The 24,848-nt window shown below is 45.7% G+C and overlaps 1 protein-coding gene across 13 annotated transcripts in view; it reads left to right on the top strand.

Annotated features, from left to right (window-relative positions):
- The window catches only part of Dag1 (dystroglycan 1), a 57,426-nt gene extending 34,371 nt beyond the window's left edge, over positions 1-23,055 (top strand). For all 13 annotated transcript variants that reach the window (XM_021662717.2, XM_021662644.2, XM_060385275.1 and 10 more), the window contains 2 exons: positions 10,282-10,680; positions 18,255-23,055. In XM_021662717.2, the coding sequence (XP_021518392.1) occupies positions 10,396-10,680; positions 18,255-20,657 (2,688 nt within the window). In that variant the 5' untranslated portion in view covers positions 10,282-10,395 and the 3' untranslated portion in view covers positions 20,658-23,055. The remainder of the gene's footprint in view (positions 1-10,281; positions 10,681-18,254) is intronic.
- The last annotated feature ends 1,793 nt before the right edge of the window (positions 23,056-24,848 follow it).

Genomic DNA, 24,848 nt, shown 5'->3' on the forward strand with positions numbered 1-24,848 from the left:
AGTCGAAATATAGCATAAAGTACAGTCTGGGTGCAATAGTGCATACCTGTAGTCCCAGCACTCTGGGAGGCAGATCCAGGCTGATTTCTGTGAGTTCGAGGCCAGCCTGGTCTACAAAGCAAGTCCAGGACAACCAATGCTACACAGAGAAACCCTGTCTCGAAGGAAAAGAAAAGTACAACCATTTGGGTACTTAGTATTAGCAGTGTTGTTTACAGGATGAGTGATGAGTGACTGTCAAGCCCCAAGTCCTTACTATGCATTATTGTTGGCTCCATGAACATAATGTCTCTAGGATGTACCAAATTCCTTTATGGTTTATGTTTATAGCATCTGAGATGGGGTTTCAAAGTGCAGCTCCAGCTGGCCTTGAACTCCTGGTCCTCTTTTCTTAGACTTCCTAGTGTTGGGATTATAGATCTACACCACCCATTTAAGTTACACTTAAATTTATTTACATTTTAAATTTCTTCAGGAGACTGGCCATGGTGGCCCATGTCTTTAATCCTAGTACTCAGGAGGCAGGGGCAGCCAGCCAGGGCAAGTAGTGAGACCCTGTCTCAAAAAAAACTTTTTCTTTTAGGGCCTGGCATCTGGTAAAGTGCTTGTACTGTGACCTGAGTTTGACTCTCAGAGCCCGCGTAAAGGAGGAATGAGAGAACTAACCTAACAAAGCTCTTCTCTGACCTCCATGAGTACCCACACACAGATCATAAACACACATTAATGATAATGAAAATAGTAAATTCTTTAAATGTTTTTCTTCAGGGAGATGGCTCAGTGGTTGAGAGCACCGGCGGCTCTTTTGGAGGACCTGGGTTCAGCTCCCAGTACCTACGTGGCAGCTCACACCTGTCCGTAACTCCTGTCTGTCAGAGGCTCCAGGGCTTCTGACACCCTTGGATAGACATACATGTAGGGAAAATACCAGTGAGCGTAAAGTGAAAATAAGTTATATATTTAAATTTTTTTCTTCAATAATTTTAGCTTATTGAAACTAAATTTATCAGTTGTACATTGTATGGCTAAATATAATTTCTTTCTGTAAGGATTAATTCTAGAGCCTCACATGCTAAGCAGGTACTTGACCCCAGTTCAAAGTGTAATTTTGACATGGGGTCTTACACAGTTGCCTAGACTAAATAGAACAGATTCTGCAGTCCAGGTGGGACTTGAACAACTTGTGATTTTTTTCTTTGTTTCTTCTTTTGTTTTGTTTTGTTGTTTTTTTAGTTTGAGATAGGATCTTACCATAGAGCTCTGGGTGTCCTGGAACTCTCTTTGTAGACCAGGCTAACACAAACCCACAAAGATTCACCCTTCTCTGCCTTCTGAGTGCTGGGATTAAAGACATGGAAAAAAAGAAAAAAAAAAAAGAGAAAAGCTTTTTTGTTGTTAAAAACAGTCAGGAGTGATGATTCATGCCGCTATTCCCAGCACTTGGGAGGTGGATACAGACACAGGAGGATCAAGAGTTCAAAGTCATTCTTTGCTATATAGCAAGTTTGAGGTCAGCGTGGGTTACATGCAATACTGCCTGAAAATCAAACAGACAAAAACCCCAAACCCTCTTCCCTAGCAAACAGACAAAGACACAGATGCACTCAGGCCCACCTGCTACTATCAGGATTTCAAGCACCACAGAGAGGTCTTCAGAGGCAGCAGCCAGGCAGCTGTCAGCTCCGACTGTAACAGTTTCTCCTTTGGAGTGCTTCTGAAGGGCCTTCCAGCAGGGCTGTTTTATATTTCCCCCTTCCAAGTAGGGGATTGAACTTTTGGCTTGTGCATGCTGAACAAATGCTCTACTTAAAAGCCACTGCAGTTCCACTGCAATTCAGCTTTTCTTATTCACGAGTAGGAATAAGTTTTTAGAATTTCTTCTTGTTATTACTTTATTTTGTTTACATTGATAGTCTGCCTCTGTGTGAGGGTGTGAGATCCCTTGGAACTAGAATTACAGACAGTTGTGCCATGTGGGAGTTGGGATTTGAACCAGTCTTTGTAGACCAGGCTAGCCTCGAACTCACAGAGGTCTGTCTGCCTCCACATCCCTGAGTTCTGGGATTACAGGTGTGTGCCACTGCCCCTAGCTCAGTAGTAAATTATTAATACTGAAAAGTATAGTAAATACATGAGCTAGTAAATTATTAAACATACTGTACTGTATATAATTGTATGTGCCGTACTGTTATTTGGCTAATAGCCTGGTAAGTTTTACACCAGTGCCACCACAGACGTCACCACAGACATGCGCTGTGGTTAGGCATTAGGAATTTTTAGCTTCGTTGTAATTTTATATGGCCTCCATCGTAAATGTGCTCTAGAACATTGTTGTGTGGCTGGTGACTACCTAGTTAAATGGATTATTATTTGTGTTTTGTGATTCGGTAATGCTTATAAAATCTTAATTGAATAGTGTATGAAATTTAGAAAGGCTGTTCAGTAATTGAAGCTTCACACCTGTCCTACAGGGTAAACAGCAAATGTGTGCTGAGGTGGTGATTGTGGTGTCTTAAGATAATTGTAGTTTGCTGTAATTGGATTGGTGGATGCCATGTGAGTTTGAGGGTTGATCCCACCAGCACACTGCTGCGTCTGGCCGCCGCCTCTCCACTCCTCCCGCCTTCACTACGCCACGCTGCCTGCCTTAACCAAGTGGACAATTGTCCCCAGCCCTTGTGTTTGGGCTCAGCTGAACCCTGTCCTGTCCTTAGTGACTGGATTAGGCATAAAATTCACCATGCGAACAGTTTTAAAGTGTTACCACTTAGTACTGAGTAATATTTAACCACAGCATATGGGGTTTAGTGGCGTGTAGACGTGTTCAGTAAGCCTCTCACACAGGTATACAGTTGCGCTCGGATGACAGGCCGTGGTCTAGTAGAGAAGAGCTGTTTAGTTTGGGCTTTCAGCAGTCATCTCTCCTCCGTCAGGGCATGTTTGTACCTGTGCGCATTACATACAGGTTGAAGTCTCTGCTTCCTTTCTCTGAGTATTGGAAAAAAATCAAGCCACCACCAGCATAAAACGCTGCCCACTGTAGCCTTCTTTGTTACCTGTGAGAGGAGTCATAAGAAATTTTAGAATTGAGAGAAGCTTTTAAAAGTTTTCCTTGATAAACAAGATGGATGTGGTATTTACTTCTCAGAGGTGGCAGTCTTCTTTTACACATACCTTTACCGTAAGTCTCTGTAACGCTGGCTTCTTCTGATTGGCTGGGCCGGTGGTCCTCCCCATCACTTGTAATCATTTCTTTCCACTGTCCTGCCAGATCTCCATGGCAGAAAAACCCCATCTGCCCTCAGAGGCAAGAGCAGTTTTTAGGTGAGACTTTAAATTTTCACCAGTGGTGTGCTGGAAAGATGGCTCAGGGGTTAAGAGCACTGCCTGCTCTTCCAGAAGGTCCTGAGTTCAATTCCCAGCAACCACACCATGGCTCACAGCACTAGATAATGATATCTGGTGCCCCCTCCTGGCATGCAGACAGAACACTAATAAATAATATTAATGAAATAATAATGTAACATATCATTAATATTATATAACATTAAAAGAATAAATCTTTTTAAAAATAATAAGTAAAATAATAAATAAATAAATAAATAAATAAATAAACAAATAAATCTTTTTGAAAATTCTCACCAGTTCTTTATCTGATGTTACAGAATACAAAGGGTCTTTTTAAAACTGGAAGCAGAAAATCTGTCTTTTTTATATTTGTAGTCCAAATAAACAGTTACACACTGTTGGTTTTTGTTGTATCTAGATACCATGTTGGCCCTTTAGATTGAACTGCTTTAAGCTAATTAAGTTTACAGAGGTTTTGTGTTAGTGTTGAACTCACAATATTGAATTTTAACTGCAGGGTATGTGGACCAAAAAAGCCTTTTGTTAGGTGTAGCCTAAAGTGAGTGTTTTAATTAAGATTTTTTTCTTCTTAATTTTCCCAAGACCATTTAAAACAGGGACTTAGGATTTCATTATTTTAATAGAAAAATCTAATTTTCCTTAAACGTTTTAATTACAAGGGTGACTAGTAGTAGTCTGACAGCATAAGTACCATTTTACGGTGGCGTACCTGTAGAGTAGAAGCTCCTGGGGGTGGGCTGCCTTTGCCACATCCTGTGGTTAACAGTGAGTTGAATCTCACAACTTGCCTTTATTCCCAGAGAGCAAACACTAAAAGCTGTTCTGTGAAGAGTTTTTAGGGTAAATGGGTAGAAATTTCATTTGTGGAGTTTTGATTATTGTGAACTGAAGGTACCATATGTGCAAGAGCGCACTAACTGTGCTCCCGTTAGCACAGGGCACGCATTACATGTGGTGAGGCGGCAGGGTGGGCCAGAGCTGCCCTTCTCCCAGGGATGGCTTCTGTGGAAAAAAGGCTTTCTACTTCTCAGGCACTTGAAGCTGTCTGTCGTAAGGGTCATGCAGGCGTGGTGTCTCCCTGCCACCTCCCTCTCCTCATTAGGTGACACGCTTCAGTTACATCTGAGTAGGGCTCTGTATCAGCACTAGGAAGGGCCAGAAGAATCTTCCTGCTGCCCTCTGCCTCAGCTGATAGGAGTCCTTCCAGCCACTGCATTGTCATTTGAGTCCCTGTGTATCCCCAAGGCTGATGATTAATACCTACTTCCAAGGCGACTTTTCTGTGTTGTGACTTAGCTTTCATGTACTTCTGAAAGGTCACTTTACTTCTGTCCATTTGACACTCTCCCATCTTTAGATTAAAGATGTCTGATAGATTACTTCAGACTGCTTTTTCATCACTTGACACTCTCTTGCTAGGAGCTTGGTGGAGGTCTCCTCTTCAGAGAGTCTTCTGTCTCCGGGCGGGAATACAGCCTCATTGTGTTGTTAGATGCTGGCTCGGGGTCAGGCCTGGCAAAGGGCTGGGGCAAGTATCCAATTGTTGTAGGCTCTTCCCAGTTACTGCTGTCTCTTAGGGCAGTTGTGAGCACTTTTGAGTGGCTGCTCCTACACTGCTGTTGCAGAAGGGCTTCAGTTTTCCAGGTTCTATAGGGACCAACACTTTTTTGTAGCCCAGTCTGGCCTTGTGAGTTGTGGAATTCAGGTGTGCATCACCCACACAAATGCCAATACATTTCATTTCCTCCCTCCCTCCCTCCCTCCCTCCCTCCCTCCCTTAGCTGCAAAGTCTCCCCATTGTAACTCTGCTAGCCCTGAATTCTCCAGATTACCCAGGCTGACCTAAAGCTCGAAATCCTCATCTCTCATTTTCTCTACTGCTGGGATTTTAGGTCTCTGCCACCCATAGTTGGCCTCTTCAGCTCTTCCAATACCTTTAAAGTTTCTCTGGTCTCTGGAGGTGGGAATTGTTTAAGACTGCTGCCAGGCAAACTCATCTTTCACCCTGTGTACCATGGCTGATTGACATACATGTTCAAAGAGCAGGGCTTTTGTTAAGCTCCAAGAGGGCCCCCCCTTTTTTAATGAAATTTTTATTTTTTATAATAATTACAGTTTACTCACTTTGTATCCCAGCTGTAACCCCCTCCCTCATCCCCTCCCAATCCCACCTTCCCTCCCTCATCTCCTCTTATACCCCTCTCCAAGTCCACAGATAGGGGAGGTCCTCCTCCCCTTCCATCTGACCCTATATTATCCAGTCTCATCAGGAGTGGCAGCATTGTCCTCCTCTGTGGCCTGGTAAGACTGCTCCCCCACTAGGGGGAGGTGGTCAAAGAGCTGGCCACTGAGTTCATGTCAGAAGCAGTCGAGAGGGCACTTTTTATGGAACTGTATTTCACTGGAATAGGGGGCAGCCCTGACAGCTCGGATTTCTTTGTGTGCTGCACTGCATCCCTGTTCCACCACTCATCTCTTAGTAAGAGAGCTTTGACAGCTTCTGGCATCCAGAGACAGCGGTGAGTTCAGTGGAGATACATTCTCAGGCAGCCTTGAGTACCTGTGTCACAGAGGTGTAAATACAGATGGAGTGTTGACAGTGGTTGCCTTGTCAGGACCACTGAACACCCTTTTCCCCTAACAGAATGTAGCTGTTATGACAGTGGGTGAATGTTCACTGCTCTGTGGGCTTTGATCTTTGCAAGAAGGGAGACTGTCTCTGTAGTGACCAAGTATGAGCATTTGAGACTTGTGTAAAATTTTTTTCTAGGGCTAGTAAATGGGTAGAGGCACTTGGTGCCAGTCCAGACTAATCTTGAATCCTGGGATTCATGTGCTAGAAGGACTCCCAGAAGTTGTTCCCTGACTTCCATATGCCTGCTGTATGCACCCTCTCCCAATAAAGAAATTAAAAATTAAAGATTATCCTGGAGGATCGCATATATATATATAATCTACAAGGCTTCTATTTCAAGCAGGCATGACTCTTGCTTACAGAAAGCCAGCATTAGGGAGACACACAGGCTGCTTTTGTGCCAAGTGGCAGAAGCTGTCTTCTCCCTCGAGCATGGAAAACCATAGCATAGTAGTTGGAGTTATGCCCCGGACATTGCCTGACTGCTAAATGCAGAGCTCTTACTCATGCTGAGAAACAGGCACCCCATGTCATCATGTGACCAATGATAGCAGACTAAGCTGATGCTTTTAGTGGGGTAGGGTGTGCTTTGTAATCAGTGCTGTTTTTAAAGAATAAGAATTTAAAATTGAGAATCAGACTGATAAAGTAAAAGGTCAGCTAGACTTAATAGGTGGAAAAGTAAATGACCTAAATTAAAGAAAAAAGTATAAAAATAAAAAAGCCTGCATCCTCACCATTAGAGCACGCCTAGTACTGAGTTTTCCACTTTGGTGCTTAGCAAATACAGGAACTTTACTGCTGAGCCACATCCCCAGACCAGCAACTGGGGCAGGGTTAGGGAGGGAGAGTGGGAAACGGAAAGAAAGAGAGAGAGAATGGTGAGTAGGGTGGAATAAATAGGACAGAAGATCAGATGTTGAGACTTGGATTTGGGTTTTAGTTACCATTTCTAAATTTTCCCAACACTCATGGGAATGGGATTCAAGTCCAAAGGTAGTAAAGCTGGTCTCCAGCTCTGCATAGTCAAGGGTAACCTTGTATTTCTGGTCTTCTTGGCTTCACTTCTCAGTGCAGGGATTCCAGACTTGTGCCACCAGGCCTAGCCTATGTATTTTAATTAATTGTGCCGTGTGTGTGAGTGTGTGTGGGCACACAACAGGACAACTATGGGAATCAGTTCTCTCTGTCTCTCCTGCCATATGGGATCTGGGGATTTAACTGTTTATTAGGCTGTTTATTATTAAGTGGTGAATCTTTACTCACTGAGGCCCCTCACTGGCCCTTGCTTTGTTCTTTGAGTCTTGCCGTTTAGCCCTGGCTGATTTGCTGCTCTCAGACTTGTGACCATTTTCTTTCTTTTGCCTCCTGAGTGTTAGGATTTACAGGTTCACATGTGTGTGTCACCACACCCTGCTGAAGATTTATTTTGTATCACATAATTCAGTAGAAAACACACCAGTGTCACACATACCTGAGTGTCTGCCGTCCAGATGTGTCCATATTTTTATGATTGATCTAAGAAAATTTGGAGAGGCTAGAGAGTTGACTTAGGGAGTTAAAACATTTGTAGCTCTTGCAGAGAACTGGGGTTCAATTCCTAGCACCCACATGGCACTCACAATTATTTATAAATACATCTCCAGGGGATTTGAAACCATCTTCTGATCTTCGAAGACACAGGCATGCAAGTGGTGCACATACATATAGGTAAACCATTAGTACATATAAAATAAATTAGCTCCTTTAATTCCAGCACTTAGGGAGGCAGAGGCAGGTGGATCTCTCTGAGTTCAAGGCCAGTCTGGTCTACAGAGTGAGTTCCAGGACAGCCAGGGCTACCCAGAGAAACCCTGTCTCAAAAACATTAACAACAGAAAACCACCTTGGGTGTGGTAGTTTAACAGGCAGATCTCTTTGAGTTCTAGGCCATACATAGTAGGTTCTAGGACAGCCAGGGCTGTGTAGAGAGACCCTGTCTCAAAGAAAACAAAACACCCCCCTTCCGCGCCCAAATAAAATGAATAAAGGTAAAAAGAAAAAAATTTAAAAGAAGGAAAAGTTGAGTGTGGTGTTTTCAGGCCTGGCACCTGCCTAGAATGCACAAAGCTTGTGCTTAACTCCTGGAAGTATCAAGGGCAAAACAAAACACAAACTCAGAAAGGGCAGGAAAGACAAATATGTTTCTGTCTGAATTCTATCCACTGCCTCCTTCCAAGTCAGACGTAGGGCAAAAAGAAAACCAGGGAATTACCACTGTGCTGATCCTTGAGCTCTGAGTTTCTTAGTTAATTCTTGCTCTTTGCTTTTTAGGCTTATATTTATTTTATATGTAAAATATGATTTTTAATTTTATTTTGTGGGAAATATTGGAGAAAACAATGTCCATTTCATTTCCCCAGAAGTCCAATTAATTGCCTTTTTAAAAAAGATTCATGTGAGTTGGGGGGAAAGTAGGGGGATGGGTGTGCAGAGTGTTGTGCCAGCACTCGGGGAGGCAGAAGCAGACAGATCTCTGAGTTTGAGGCCTTCCTGGTCTACAGAATGAGTTCAGGACAGCCAACACTACACAAAGATACCATGTCTCGAACCACCCCCCCCCCAAAAAAAAAAGGGAAAAATGTTAATAACAAAATTAAAAATAGAAGAAATCCTAATGGAATTGCCTTGGATTTGCATTGTCTTCAGTGTATGTACCTTCTCTTCAGTGGCCTCATTTTCTATAACAAGTTTATTTACTTTGCATTACCTAGGTTAAACACACACACAAGCACACAAGCACACAGGAGGTATTGTCCATTCCCTAGCATGGAGTTGGTGGCAGGTTTTACTCTTTGTCTTGAGTGGGAAGTAGTTCATGTCTGTGATCACCTTAGAGCATCCACAGATCCCATCATGTGTGTGGCTGCCAGCTCAGAAGAGCATGTCCCCTAACTCCCTGAAGCCGGTAAGGTGAGGAGGTTAACATTCAGGTTTAGGTTGCTCTGCTAGCAGCAGGGGCAAGGAGGACCAGTAAGTCTTGTTCACACAGGGTTTGCAGGAAGGTGTTTAATAAGCAGGTCCTGCCATTAATTCTTAGGGTTTGAGGAGCAGATAGTTGCCGCATTTCTCTTTTTTAATCTTTTAGAACTCCTTAGGCCTTTCCTCTCAGGAGGCAGAGGCAGGTGGATCTTTGTCAGTTTCAGGCTAGCCAGGACTTCATAGTGAAACACTGTCTCAAAACAAAAAACAAAAAAAGTTTGTATTTTGTTTCTCTCTATAAATACAGGTGCATATATTTTCCCCTTGAAGCATTTCAAAGTGAGTCAAAGAATCTTTGTGACCTTGCTTGAGGGATTTAGGCTAGCCGTCCATAGCCGCACTATCACCCTGTTACCTACAGAAATTGACAGTAAAGTTAATCTAGCCAACGTGCAAATTCTCCAGTTCAGCTTTGGTGTTTTCTTTCTTTCTTTTTCTTTTTTAATTATTCTAGAATTCAGTCAAGATGCACACATCATAGTGGTAAATGTCTCTAAACCCAGGCAGTCAGCCTTAGGGGATGCTGACATTGGAGAGCCCAGGCCAGTTGTCTTGCGGAGTGTACCACCTTCTGCCCTGTTTTTCCTCTTAGCTTTCTTACTTACTGTGAATTTGAAGGAAGGTCTAGAAGAGAAGCAGTGCTGCTTGGCAAACAGATAATGTAAACCAAGTATCGTTTAGAAATCTTGCTGGACAGTGGTGGTGCACACCTTTAATCCTAGCGCTTAGGAGGCAGAAGCAGGCAGATCTCTGTAAGTTGGAGGCCATCCTGGTCTACAGAGCTAGTTCCAGGACAGCCAGGGCTACGCAGAGAAACCTTGTCTGGAAAAACAAAACAAAAACAACCACAAAAAAAAATTTTTTTTTTCTCTCTCACAATGAAATAAACAGGTGAAATTAATTTTACCTATTTGTATTTTATAGGTTTTTATTCATTTTATTTAATGTATGTTTTTTAATATGCCATAGTTTCAGTATGTATCCCTTTAAATTATCAACGATGACTGGGTGGGTGGTGCACACACCTGTATTGCTAACACTGCTTTACATTTTTTTTTATACAAAATTTCAAAATTCAGTGTTTTTTACACTCACAAGACCCATCAGTTTCCAGTGCTAAGCAGCTGCATGCAGCTGAAGAGAGCCGGGTAGGGGCTTCTTGTTAGTTGTGTTAGAGCTTGGTTGAAGAATTGAGAAGCTTGCATTCTTGAAACCTCCAGCTTTGCTGATTGTTTGAATCTACTCTTCTTTTGTAGGCTCTGGGTGCCCTAGCATGGAACACGTGTGCAGAGGGTGAGGACCCAATCCTGGGAGCACATCATTCGCTTCCTTCCTTACCAGCTGTTGGTTTGCGCAAACACTAGCCTGGGATGAGGATGTCTGTGGACATGTGGCTACTGCACCCCCTCTGGGGAAGGACCTTTCTCCTCTTGCTGTCTGTGGCTGTGGCTCACTCCCACTGGCCCAGCGAACCCTCCGAGGCCGTGAGGGACTGGAAGAACCAGCTTGAGGCATCCATGCACTCAGTGCTCTCAGACTTCCGTGAGACTGTTCCCACCGTGATTAGCATTCCTGATGGCTTGGCTGTTGTTGGGCGCTCATTTCGAGTGAGCATTCCCACAGATTTAATTGCCTCCAGTGGAGAAGTCGTCAAGGTGAGACTGCATGGAAAACAATGAGGAAGCGTTCCCGCCTTCCATTTTAGTTTTGATGCTTGATGACCTTTTCTTTTTTGTTGTGTCTTATTTATTTACTGAGGTACTCACATGCATGTATGAATGCCACATGTGTGCCTGGTGCTTGCAGAGATCAGAAGCAGCTCACTGCCTCACTGAGCCATCACTCCCATAGGGAGCTATTACTCCTTGAAGGCCTAAGCTTGAAAAACTGCCCAGCAGCACTTTCTTCTTTCTTTTTAAAAATTGTATGTGTGTGTTTTGCCTACATGTATGTATACAGTGCACCATTTGTGTGCCTTGTGCCCACTGAAGTCAGAAGAGTCTGTTGGGTTCCCTGGAACTGGAGTCAGCAGATAGTTGTGAGCTGCCGTGTGGGAGCTGAGAATTAAGCACTGGAAGAGTGCGGGGTACCTTTAACTGCTGAGCCGTCTCTTCAGCCCAGCAGCTCTTGGTTGAAACGTTTACAGATTTGGGTGTGTCCTTTCTGACATACAAACCCAGCCTTCTATACCGAATGCCACAGATTCCATGCCAGGCTTGCCATGAGGAGGTGAATCTGTTTTTTTCCCTTCAATTTTGGTGGACCTCCTCTCCTCTCCCCTCCATGCTCTCTTTTCCCTGTGGACTCCATTCTCTGAAAATCATAGCCTATTTTCAGGGTGGCCTTACTTCTGAAAACCGGCTCATGTAGCAGCAGATCAATTCCATAGAACTCTGTTTTTCTTCCTTTTTTTTCTTTTTCTTTTTCCTTTGTTGAGACAGGGTCTCACTATGTAGCTCTGGCTGTCCAGTGATCTGTAGGCCAGGCTGGCCTTGAACTCAGAGATTCCCTTGCCTCTGCTGCCTTAGTGCTGGGATTAAAGGTGTGCCACCACTCCCCTATTCTGCCTACCCCCCCCCCCCCCCCACACCAGTAGAACTCTTTGTGCCCCAGCAAACCAGATGCAAATCTATTAGGTAAGGATTGGCAGTTCTGAGAGATATTTTGCTTGCCTATATTTTAAGTTTCCCTCTGAATGTCCTAACCCTGCATTAGTTGCCTTTGTTTCAGTGGTTATTGGAATTTTTTACATGGATTAATTTTGATCAGAAGTATCTTGAACTGATACAGTGAGTCAGAGATTTGTAGTATTTGGCAGAGACATGTAACAGGCCTATTCACTGGTGTCATAAAGAGCTTTCACTGGGAAGACAGGATTTTATCTGAGGTATCTGATGAGCTGAAGGAACAGTGAAGGTGGGGGTGAAATTCAATGTTAGAATACTTGCCCAGGGCACTAGCTAGACTCTTATCTAGTTGTGATTCTGTAGCACTGAGTAGCAGTATGGAAATCCACCCACTCTGAAGAACCAGGGTTGTATGGATTGAGGATTTGGAAAGGCAGGGGCATGGCCTTACTCTTGGAGCTTTGACTTCCTTACTTGTAAAAAATAAGATGGAAAAAGTATCTACTTATTTTGAGAAAAAGTCTCACTGGCTTCTGAACTACATGATCCTCCTACCTCTTCAGTGAATGAATGGTGGGATTATAGCTGATGACACCAACCTGGCTGAAAAATCTGTGTTAACTAATAAACTGTAACTTTTATTCACCTGATTTAATTGTATCTCGAAGGCTTCCTGCCTCTGTCTGCTAACCTGGCTCTAGTCCTGGAAGCTTTTAGCCTCCATACAATCTAATCTAGGCCTAGAACGTTTTCGGCCTCTAAGACTTACTGCTTAATAAGCTCACCCTTTCTAGTTCTTTCTGAACTGTGGCTGGCTGGTTCAACTGTGGCTTTCTGGTTCTTTCTGAACTGTGGCTGGCTGACTCAAATTCCTCTCCAAGCTGATTCAAACTGGCTTCCTTAAGCTTCTGACTGAATGCTCTGCTTAGCCTCATGCTAACTTTGGCACCATGTTTTAATTTCTGGCTTCTTCTCATTCTCTGGCTTGGTCTGTCTTTACCTGTGTCTAGATTGTTCTCTCTCTTCAGCCTGTCTCTGTATAACTTTCCCAATAAAACTGCCTCCTCTCTCTCTCTCTCTGCGCTTCTTTCTTTATAAATTCAAGGTTTAAGTGTATTTTTAGATCACACAGGATATTCACTTCAAATTTCAGCATGCCTTTTGCAAGTGGCTTTTAAATTTAAATCATTGTAATTCTTACGTGCCTGCCTCTGCCTTCCAAATGCTGGAATTAAAGGTGTGAGCCATCACCTGGGTATGGATTCCTTATAATAGTTATTCTCACAGAGTTGTTCTGGTTGAATTTGGTTTTTCAATAAATCATCTCTCAGCCCTTATTTTTTAATCGCACCTAATGTAGTTATTCATTCATTTATTCATTCATTCATTTTTGTGTGTAGGTATGGTGGTGGTGTTGGTGGGAGCATGCCATGTATCTTGTATGAAAATTAGAAATTGGTTCTCTAATTCCATGTGAGTCCTGGGATCAAACTCATGTCATCAGTCTTAGTGGCAAGACCAGCATCTCTAATCACTGAGCCATCTGTCTGGCCCCGGCTATATTTTTAACCTTTCTCATTTGTTGTAGCTTGAGTTTTCTCCCATGATTTTTTAAAAAAGATTTTTATTTATTTAATATGTATACAATGTTCTGCCTGCATGTACACCTGTACGATAGAAGAGAGCACCAGATCTCGCTGTAGATGGTTGTGAGCCACCATGTGGTTGCTGGGAATTGAACTTATGGCCTCTAGAAGAGCAGCCAGTGCTCTTAACCTCTGAGCCATCTCTCTAGCCCCTCTTCCATGATTTTTTTAAAAAATTATTTTATTTTATGTGCATTGGTGTGAGGGTGTCAGATGCTTGGAGTTACAGACGGTTGTGAGCTGCCATGTGGGTGCTGGGAATTGAACTCAGGTCCTTTGGAAGAGCAGCCAGTGCTCTTAACCACTGAGCCATCTCTCCAGTCCTCTTGCCCATGAGTTTTAATATTCATTGTGAAATGTAACTTTTAGTGGCTGTCCAGTGTTACTATTTGCTGTAAGGTCATTTTTCTTTCCTTTCTTTGAAATAGGATCTTACTATGTAGACTAGGCTTGCCTCAGACTCAGAGATCTGCTTGCATATGTCTTCCCATGAAAGTCCCATGCCTGACTTAAGGAACATTTTAGACCAAATATGTTAGCATATGTTTATAATCCCGGCTTTGCGGGGTACAGGCAGAGGGTTAGGAGTGCAAGGCCTTCCTTGTTTAACAGCAAACTTGAAGCCAGGTTGCACACATGAGACTTTGTCTCAAACAAATAACAGCAGCAACAGAAGGAGTATTTTAGCTCTCATTGCCAAAAGTGCTGTTTCTCGGAAAACCTCCAAATCCTGCCTGACAGCAAGCACTTACTGCTCTTTATCCAAGCCATCACTTGCTCTTTACTTCTCAGGCTCCTCACCTATGTTTTTAACTTTCTTAGTCTTTCTTCATACTAAAGTAAGAGACATTTTATATCTGCTTAAAGTCTTTCATTACTGATCTGTATTTAGGATTAAGACCCCTGTGATCTGTCCTCAGGTTTCATTTCTTTCCCCTTTCCTCTTTGTATCTTACCATATCCTCATTTGTCCCTTTCTGTTCTGATTATTCGTATCTTGGGGCCTACTCCAGGCCTTTGGTTCCCTCCTCCTTTTCCTTTCCCCTTTCTCTTTCTTGGTACTGTTACCTCTTTCAGATTCAACTTGAACATTGTTTGAGCTGTATTAGAGCTCATTCTCTAAGCTCATTCTAAGACTGAAAGCAGTCTTCCCACAAAGCCCTGTTACCTTCTTACATGTCTCTCATGAAACACGCTGCATGGTACTTGCCTATAATCCCAGCACTTCGGGAGGCTGACGTGGTTTAAGGCCAGCCTGGGCTACAGAGTGAGAACTTGTGTATAAAACAATAAAACAAACAAATCCTCAGTAAAGATTCCTTTCCTCCATGGACCTGGTTTGACTTCTCAAAGGCTCTGAACGCTGGCACAAGTTTTGAATCTGGGCGACTCTAGGCCATGTTGTGGCTGTAGCCTATGATGGAGAGTCTCTGTCCTTCTGTGGTCCCAGCATGCAGTGTGCATTGATAGTCCTGCATGGCCAGTGTAACTGGGGAGGAGTCAGTGTTGTGGCAGGGAACACGCCTATAACCGGAATGTGCAGGATTTCTTTTGGTTGGAGGTCAGCTTTAGCTGTAGAGTAAGGCCTTGCTGGAGAAACAAAACAAAAAGGGTAGTGGGTAAAAAATACATTTATGTAACCCTGAAAGATGAGGCTGCCCAGTAGAGCCTCTCAGATGTCTCATTTGGTACACTCTGTGAGGATGGCTTTTCGTCCCTGCTTTTCTTCAGCCTCCTTGCTTTCAGACAATGTGGACTTTTCCTCAGCCCAAGATGTCAGCAGGCTGGGAACAGCCCTTGCTGAGACCATGCTCTCAGCTGCTGGCATGGGCTACCTAATTGTTCCCCTGAGAACAATGGGTACTCTTTTTGGTCAGGAAGAGAGGTTCATGAAAGGAGTCTTTTTTTTTTTTTTTGTATGCTTGAGAGCTTTGTGGCAATGCAGCGTGCGTGAGATGAACTGCAGTTTCTTCCTGCCTCGAGTGGGTGTTCCCTGGTCTGAATGGACCCCTTGTGAACATGGCACACCGGGAAATGTGGGTTGGCAGAGGAAAGCATCCTTGGGAATGGGCTGTCAGAATGGTATTTGTCCAGACCTATCAACTCAAATGCTTACTGAAAATACAGGCTTCTGTGTTTGTTTGGTTTTTTTCCCAAATTAGTGACGAGCTAAAAGATAAAATGATAAAGTAAAAATAGATGTCAGGACTTAGGGTAGAAGGACAGATACTGGGAATGTTTTGAGTGGCTATAACTATGTTTAGCTGTTCTTTTGGGAGATGATGATTACATTCTTCTCAAAGGTCTATTTTTTTTTCCTGTGGATATGTTCATGCTTGAGTATATGCCTCACATGTGCACACACACCTGCAGAGGCCAGAAGAGGACATCAGATCCTCTGAGACTAGAGGTACAGGCAGTTGTGAACCACCTGACGTGGGTTTTCTGTAAAAACAGCATGTATGCTTAACTGTTGAGTCATTTCTCCAGCTGCAAGGACTAAGTTTTAGGGGAGAATAGTTAACAGCAGATAAAGTACTTGATAGTCCAGTTCAGAAGGGTACAGGCTTGGCTGGAATGTGGTCCCGTGGTCCTGGGAACTAAGTGTAGTTTAGACATTCATATATCTAGAAGTGGGAGGAGCGATTGTTCCTTACAGTTGTGGCTCTGTTTTACTTGGCAGAGGAGCAGCCTCTTGTACCTTCTTCTGTCATGGTTTATCACTTCCCATGTCTGACCCTCTGGCCTCGACCTAGATCTTATCTCCCTGTATGAAGTGCTGCCTTGCGACTGCCATGCTTACTATTTGCAGATGGTCACAGGATAGATCTGGCTTATTGTTGTGGTTCATGGTACAGACACAGGTCAGTTCTGAGTGTAAGATGGCCCCAAGGCTCAGACTCCATCAGAGAGACTGCTTTTTGCCTTCCTGAGCAGAGAAAACAAAGGGTTATGACCACCTCATGGGAGTGGTCCAGGGTTTAGCCAGCCTTGTAGGAAACCTTGCAGGTTGGAATGGCTTGATTAAGGAGAGAGAGTGGAAGGGTAAGAGCCAGTGACAAAGTCTGAGGGGAGGCTGCAGGGTCCTTACTGGAGCAGGTGCTTTGATAGGATCAGGGAAAAAGCACCTGGTATATCTGTAAGGGAGCACAGGGAAAGGCCCAGATCATATCCCAGGGCTTGAGTATACAGAGATATTTGTTGGAAGATGCTACCATAGAGACCCAAAGGACCCACCAGAAGGTTTGAAATATGAGGGAATAGTTTTTGCAAGCCACTGTGAGCAGTGACAGTGCTTGTTCATGTCTCTGGAGTCTGTTTTCCTGAAGCTCCTGCATGGATTTATCTTGCAGGCCCTGAATGATAGCACTCATGTTTTTTTTGGGCTCAGAAGCTCATTAAAATTAATTCAGCCCTAGCAAGAGTCTTAATTCTTCAGTTTTGTCCTTTTTGCTATATTTGACTAGCTCGTTCAGACTGTGAATGAAACCTTTTTTGATGAAGAATAAGTAATGGAAACTCCTACTCAATTGCTCTTTCTCCATGTCTTAAAGGGTATGGCTTCGAGAAAGAGCCTTTGGTTGTGTTTCCTGGCATTTAGTGCATATGGATACTTCTCTACTACACCCCTGTCAATCTAACTGCAGACTCTCCGTCTTCTGAGTTCTGTCTATGTGAAGGAAGACACAGGTGAAGAATCTTGAGGCAGTGTCTGAGAGCTGCGCCTATTAGTCATCAGTGTATACTGAAGAGGATTAGGTTTTTTGTGTTTGTTTGTTTGTTTGTTTTCAAGATAGGATTTTTTGGGGAAAATGTCTCTCTGTAGCCTCGGCTGTCCTGGAACTCACTTTGTAGACCAGGCTGGCCTTGAGCTCACAAAGTCTATCTTGAATGCCAGCATTCAAGGCATATACCACCACACTTGGCTGGGGATCAGAAATTTAAATCTGGCTTTTAAAAATCTCTGGTATAAGGTGTCTGGTGTGCAAATCTTAGGTTTGAACTGGTTCCTGGCTTTTGGCAAGAAGGAGACCTAGGCAGCCACTTGGGTGCCCAAAAAGCATAGCTTTGACCCCTTGGCCTGTGTTAAGCGGTGGCCTTCAGTTAGCAACAGTCCCTGAGGTGGGGTTGGAGATGCGCCCTCTGTTGGCTGTTGTGTATCTGGACTTGGGGCAGGATCATGAGCTTGAAAACACCTTCAGTCAGCAGAGAGTGAGTGCCTTTCTTACATCAGGGGCAGGAATATGTTTCACAAAGGTGAGAGAAGCCAAAGATGGGGCCTGGGCAAGCACATACTAATTCTCTCTTTGAGCTGGTAGAAGTCTCTGTGTTGAAATTCCTTTGGGTGCTCTGAGTATTTCTATTTATGTCACTGTGGAAAAGGATCTGCACACTGAAAGAAGTCAGAACAATTCTTTTAGGGATAATAAAGAATTGAGTTCCTTAGGGTCTCTTCTGTAACAAGGGCAGAAGCAGGCTATGTATGTTTCTTTCTTATACCTGACTGACTCCAAAATCTCTCCTTTAGAGATTAGAGATGATTTTTCTTTTTCTTACCTCCCTCCTTTAATATTTGTTTTTGTTTGTTTTTAGGGACAGGGTCTCAAACTATACCCCAGACTGTCCTTCAGCTCATTCCTCCTGAGTTCTGGGATTACAACTGTGCACTCTGATTCTTAGTCAAAGTCCATACATCCTTAAGGTCCATGATAGCCAAGTGTTTGTATATGTTAATGTGCCCCAGTGCATAGCCAATCTGGCAGTCCCAGTCTTCTGGCATTTAACAGGGCATTATTGCTCTCCTCTAGAGGTGATGAGTTAGATTTCCCAGCAGGAATTCTAAATTATTCCTTCAGCCTATCTATCACATAACTCAGACCAGTGGTTTGTTATGGTGATCATTTTAGGCTGTGCAATGATGATAGCCTTTATAGCTCACACTTATGTTTCTTTCAGGTGTCTGCAGCAGGGAAGGAGGCCTTGCCACCTTGGCTGCACTGGGACCCACACAGCCACACGTTGGAAGGCCTTCCTCTCGACACTGATAAAGGCGTCCATTACATCTCTGTGAGTGCGGCGCGCCTGGGAGCCAATGGGAGTCATGTCCCCCAGACGTCCAGTGTATTTTCTATCGAGGTCTACCCTGAAGACCACAATGAGCCTCGGTCTGTACGGGCACCTTCATCAGACCCTGGTGAAGGAGTGCCATCCGCCTGTGCTGCTGATGAGCCGGTGACTGTCCTTACAGTGATTCTGGATGCCGACCTCACCAAGATGACCCCAAAGCAAAGGATTGATCTCCTCAACAGAATGCAGAGCTTCTCAGAAGTAGAACTGCACAACATGAAGTTGGTGCCTGTAGTCAATAATAGACTATTTGACATGTCAGCCTTCATGGCTGGCCCGGGAAATGCAAAGAAAGTGGTAGAGAATGGAGCCCTGCTGTCCTGGAAGCTAGGCTGCTCCTTGAACCAGAATAGTGTGCCTGACATTCGTGGTGTAGAAACCCCTGCTAGGGAGGGTGCAATGTCTGCCCAGCTTGGTTACCCTGTGGTGGGTTGGCACATTGCCAATAAGAAGCCCACTCTCCCCAAACGAATCCGGAGGCAGATTCATGCTACACCTACACCTGTTACTGCCATTGGACCCCCAACCACGGCCATCCAGGAGCCACCGTCTAGGATAGTGCCTACCCCCACATCTCCAGCCATTGCACCTCCAACGGAGACCATGGCTCCTCCTGTCAGGGATCCTGTTCCTGGGAAGCCCACGGTCACCATTCGGACTCGAGGTGCCATTATTCAGACTCCAACCCTGGGCCCTATCCAGCCTACTCGGGTGTCAGAGGCTGGCACCACGCTTCCTGGCCAGATTCGCCCAACAATGACCATTCCTGGCTATGTAGAGCCCACAGCAGTTGTTACTCCTCCAACAACTACCACCAAGAAGCCACGAGTATCCACGCCAAAACCAGCAACGCCTTCAACTGATTCCTCAACCACCACAACTCGAAGGCCAACCAAAAAACCGCGGACACCCCGACCAGTGCCACGGGTCACCACCAAAGCACCCATCACCAGATTGGAGACGGCATCCCCACCTACTCGCATCCGTACCACCACCAGTGGAGTGCCCCGTGGGGGAGAACCTAACCAGCGGCCAGAGCTCAAGAACCACATTGACAGGGTGGATGCCTGGGTGGGCACCTACTTTGAGGTAAAGATTCCATCAGACACCTTCTATGACAACGAGGACACCACTACCGACAAGCTCAAGCTGACCCTGAAGCTGCGGGAGCAGCAGCTGGTAGGCGAGAAATCTTGGGTTCAGTTTAACAGCAACAGCCAACTCATGTATGGCCTGCCAGACAGCAGCCATGTAGGAAAACATGAGTATTTCATGCATGCTACAGACAAAGGGGGCCTTTCTGCTGTGGACGCCTTTGAGATCCATGTTCACAAGCGCCCACAAGGGGACAAGGCTCCTGCACGGTTCAAGGCCAGGCTTGCAGGTGACCCAGCGCCAGTGGTGAATGACATCCACAAGAAAATTGCTTTGGTAAAGAAGCTAGCTTTTGCCTTTGGGGATCGAAACTGCAGCACCATCACCCTTCAGAACATCACCCGTGGCTCTATTGTGGTTGAATGGACCAACAACACACTGCCCCTGGAGCCCTGCCCCAGGGAGCAGATCGTAGGGCTGAGCCGAAGGATTGCTGATGAAAACGGGAAACCTCGGCCTGCCTTCTCCAGTGCTCTGGAGCCCGACTTTAAGGCTGTGAGTGTTGCTGTGGCCGGCTCTGGCAGCTGTCGGCACCTACAGTTTATCCCGGCGGCACCCCCCTCTCCTGGAGCCTCAGCGGCACCAGCCACAGAGGTCCCGGATGGGGACCCTGAGAGGAGCAGTGAGGACGATGTCTACCTGCACACAGTCATCCCAGCTGTCGTGGTCGCGGCCATCCTGCTCGCTGCCGGGGTCATTGCTATGATCTGCTACCGCAAGAAGCGGAAGGGCAAGCTGACCCTTGAGGACCAGGCCACCTTTATCAAGAAGGGGGTGCCTATCATCTTTGCGGATGAGCTGGACGACTCCAAGCCCCCACCCTCCTCCAGCATGCCGCTCATCCTGCAGGAAGAGAAGGCTCCCCTCCCACCTCCTGAGTACCCCAACCAGAGCGTGCCCGAGACCACTCCTCTGAACCAGGACACTGTGGGAGAGTACACACCCCTGCGGGATGAGGATCCTAACGCACCTCCCTACCAGCCACCCCCACCCTTCACAGCTCCCATGGAGGGCAAGGGCTCCCGTCCCAAGAACATGACCCCATACCGATCACCCCCTCCGTATGTCCCCCCTTAACCCACAAGCGCCTGGGTGGAGGCAGGGGTAGGGCAGGGGCCTGGAGACAACTCGGTGTTGTCTGTAGAGACCGGTGGCCCACAGACCATTGCCCACCGGTAGCCAACACCTGACCTAGCACACACTGACACACAGGGCCTGGACAAGCCCACCCTCTCTGGTCCTCCCAAACCCCAAAGCTGCTGGAGAGACTTTGGGGGACTTTTTATTTTTGTTTTTTGCCTAACAGCTTTTTGTTTGTTCATAGAAAAGTCTTCGCTGCGTGTTTGATGGCTGGCTCTGAAAGCACTGTTTGAGTAGAGATAGGAGGAGGGAGCGAGGAACCGTGAATGAACTCGCAGGCAGTGCTGGGTGGCCCCCAGCTCTCTGCATTTTGCCTTTAACACTAACTGTACTGTTTTTTCTATTCACGTGTGTCTAGCTGCAGGATGTAACATGGAAAACAGTAGCTAAAGATTAAATTCAAAGGACTTTGAGAAGTTAAGGTTAAGTTTTTACATTTAATCTGCTGTTTACCTAAACTTGTACGTATACTTTTCGGGTGGGTATGGGGAATTGCTTTGCTAAAAATAAGCTCCCCGGGTGTTTCAAGCTTAGAGAAGACCAAGGGACAGTATTTTTTATCAAAGGAATCCTATTTTTTCACACTATGTCAACTTGGTTGCTCTGATATCCCGGAGCCTGACCGAGGGCCTCCTGGTCCTGGCCTGGGTGCCAGGGCCCTGGTGCTGGGTTTGCTCTCCCGCTGTTGCCAGGGGCTGGAAGCTGGAGGGGCCTCTTGGGCCATGGACATCCTGACCTCTACCCCATGCTAGTGGCCTACCACTGAGGGGGTCTTCATTTCTGTGGGAAAGGGACTCCAAAAGGCATTGGTGGCTGTGGCCCCCAACCTAGGTGCTCCACGGTGGGCCAGCTGCTCGTAGGGGCACCTGGGAAGGTCGAGGATTCGACCACATCAACCTTCCTCCCCCCCACTTCTGTGTGGGTTTTTGTTTTGTTTTGTTTTTCTTTTTTTCTTCCCTCTTAAAAGGAATATCATGGTCTTTGAAACACTCAGTGGGGGACATTTTGGTGAAGATGCAATATTTTTATGTCATGTGATGCTCTTTCCTCACTTGACCTTGGCCACTTTGTCCCAACAGTCCACAGCCCCACCCCGTGCACCCCATCCCCTCTTCTCTGGCGCTCCAGTCCTGGGCCTTGGGCCTGAACAACTGGAAAAGGTCTGGTGGCTGGGGAGGAGTGCCAGCAATAGTTCATAGTAAAAATCTGTGGGCTCTCAAAGCTAATTTTTTACTAAAGTTTTTATACAACCTCAAATCGTTTTATTAAAAAAAAAAGATTAAAAAAACGGTGATGCTTAACAGCAGTTTGTACAAGCTCCTAGTGTTGATTCCATGGAACTGATGGCTCTGCTCATTTCGACCCTCCCCCCTTTCTTTTCCTAATGGGTTAAATTCTGGATTACATAGAGGCTTCCTTTGCCTTTTTTAGCAGAACATCGTCCATCTGTCTGCATCTCTGTCCCATGACTCAGGGGCACCCACTCTGCTTTGATTCTCCTCCTTTGGAAGAAACCATTTTGAGCATGCCTTTTCTTGATGTCTGAGTTATTTCGGGGACCTTTTAGGGGAAGAATGCCTTTTGCAATAATGTACCCCCTCTGTGATCAAGGGTGGGTGGGTGGACCCGGGCTCCCTTTGCACACGGAGCAGTAACCTCTAAGCCATATAGACTGTTGAGCAGAGGGTGTGCTGTCTCAGGAAGGGAAAGCCAGTAGGAGGGGTGTGCTGTCTCCAGAGGGTGGTTCCTCCTCGTCCTCCACAGGGCCTACCCTTCCTGCTCAGCCCCCAGCAGGACTCTTCCTCACAGTGAGCGGTGCCCTGTGGGGAAGTCTGCAGATGAGTGCTTCATGGATGGCTGGTGACTGGGCCTTGTACCTCCAAGCTGGAGTTTCCCTGATGTCCCAGAGTCAGGAACAGGGATCTGACCTGATAAAATTATTTCTGGTGACCTCATCAAAAATAAATAAGTAAATCCCGATATTCCAGGTGAGGGCTTTGGAAAGCCTTCCAGATAACTCTGTTGCTCTTAGCAACCCCACCATTGGGCATTGCCATGTAGAGAGGAGGCTGGCCCAGAGTGGCCTGTTGTCATAGCAACTGGAGGCAATGGGGCAGTGAACAGAATAACAACAGCAACAATGCCTTTGCAGGCAGCCTCCTCCCTGAGCCCTGAGCTGGCGATGGCCATGGACTCTGAGATGGAGAGCCAATCTCACATTCAAGTGTTCACCAACCACTGACGTGTTTTTATTTCCTTCTATATGATTTTAAGATGTGTTTTCTGCATTCTGTATAGAAACATATCAAACTAAATAAAAGTGTCTTTATTACAATGCCATTGACTCTGTCTGTTTACCTGGTCTCTTAAGGTTCCTGGTCATGAATGATGGGAGGGAATCAATCCTGTGTCGAAGAAGAGTGGCTCAGCCAGCTCATTAGCCTCTGCAGAAACTTTCATATTTCTGTACCTCTGGGATGGCCAGGTCTCTACTCCAGAAACTTTGCCAGTAAGCTTCTTTTAGCACCCCTTCTGCCTTTGAGCCACTTAAGACTTAATTTTGATCCTCAGTTTCCTCATTTCCAAGGGTAGGGCATGGTTGAGAATCTAGTGGGTGCAGAGGAGGATGATGGGAAATCACAGGCTTCCTGCCTCAGAAGGGGCAGCCTCCTCTGGGCAGGTCTTCAGGCTGAGCTCCAGCTGAAGATTAGGATTGAGGTATACTGACAGAAGTTCTTATCTCAAAACACCTATGGTTTGGCTGGTAACTTTAGTGAATAGTTTCTAGCCAGGGTGTTCTGTTCTTGAGCTTCTAGATTCTGGGTGTCCAGACACAGGCCGTCTGGGTAGAATGAGCATGCTCAAGACCTAGGGGAGGGCAGGCGGTGGTTTCCTGGGACAGTGCTTACACGTGGGAGGTGGAGATGCAGCAGTTGCTGCCAGAGGGCCATTGGTTACAGAAAAGCTGCTGCCTCTTCTGGCTTAGCTCTGCCTCTGCCAGCTCACCCCACTTTGCACCCCGCTTTTCCTGATGGTCCAGCGATGCTTGGAGTTAGGATCTAAACCTGAAAATGCCAAGGCAAAACCAGCCTAGCCATAGAGGCCCTGTCTTAAAGTAAGCCAGGCATGGTGGCACTTTCTGAAACCTCATGAGACCTTGTCCGAAGACCCCATCAGTAAACACTGTCCTGACATGTTTACAAAGACAAGAGCCTCCCTCACTCAGCCCTGTAGGCCTTATAGCAGGAGCCCAGGAAATTATCGTACAATTGCTCAGAAAGCTCAGCTGACTAACTTTTATGACCAGCACAACAGGAAGACAAGCTGCCAGCTGCAGACAGATCCGACTGCTGTTGAGCCTGGTAGATGTCTGCTCCTTAGCATTCCAGCCAAGTTCTTGTGGTCTTTTCTTGATGGAGTTGAGTCTGCCTGTGACTTTTTGAGCTACACAGAATGTGATGGAGATGGGTGGGGGGTGGGCAGGTAGAAGGGTACTAACAGGAACCTCCTTTTCTCCTTGATTTGACTCGGGGCCACTTCTTGGGATCCCTTCAGCATGGCTTTCCTGTTGTCTGTTGTTGAGCTAAGGACAGGGCTGCCTCCAAGGGGCTGTAGGATAGCCAGTGAGCAGGGAATGGAGTTGAGATAATAGGTCATAGTCACTGTTGGCCCACAAAAGAAGTAGAGCTAAAAACAGGGATCTGAACTCTAACCAGTCTTACGTAAAAACACCGCCGCAAGAGCCAGGATCTCTGGGCCGGTTATGAGACACAAGGATGTTGGCTGGAAAGGAACCGTGGCTAGCCTATCCTTTAGAGGTTCCAGACTACTTGCCAAGTTGTGGCTTCTAGCTTGTTTCTCCGTTCCAACCAACTGAGCACCTAGGAAGAGCGCTTGCCTGGTTCCTTTAAAACACACAAGGCCCACCTCAATCAAGTACCAGTCTTTCAAGGCTAAGCTGCAGTCTCAGTATTGCTGTGTTAAAAATCCAAATCAGCCCAACCCTCTAATTAGCATGACTGTAATTAGTCATTTGTGAAGTGGAGACGGTAGGAGCAGGAGTTCAAGGACAGCCTTGACTACATAGCGAATTTGAGGTCAGTCTCGGCTACAGGAGACTTGCCTTAA

The sequence above is a fragment of the Meriones unguiculatus genome, chromosome 6, assembly GCF_030254825.1.
Source record: "Meriones unguiculatus strain TT.TT164.6M chromosome 6, Bangor_MerUng_6.1, whole genome shotgun sequence".
Taxonomy (NCBI): Eukaryota; Metazoa; Chordata; class Mammalia; order Rodentia; family Muridae; genus Meriones; species Meriones unguiculatus.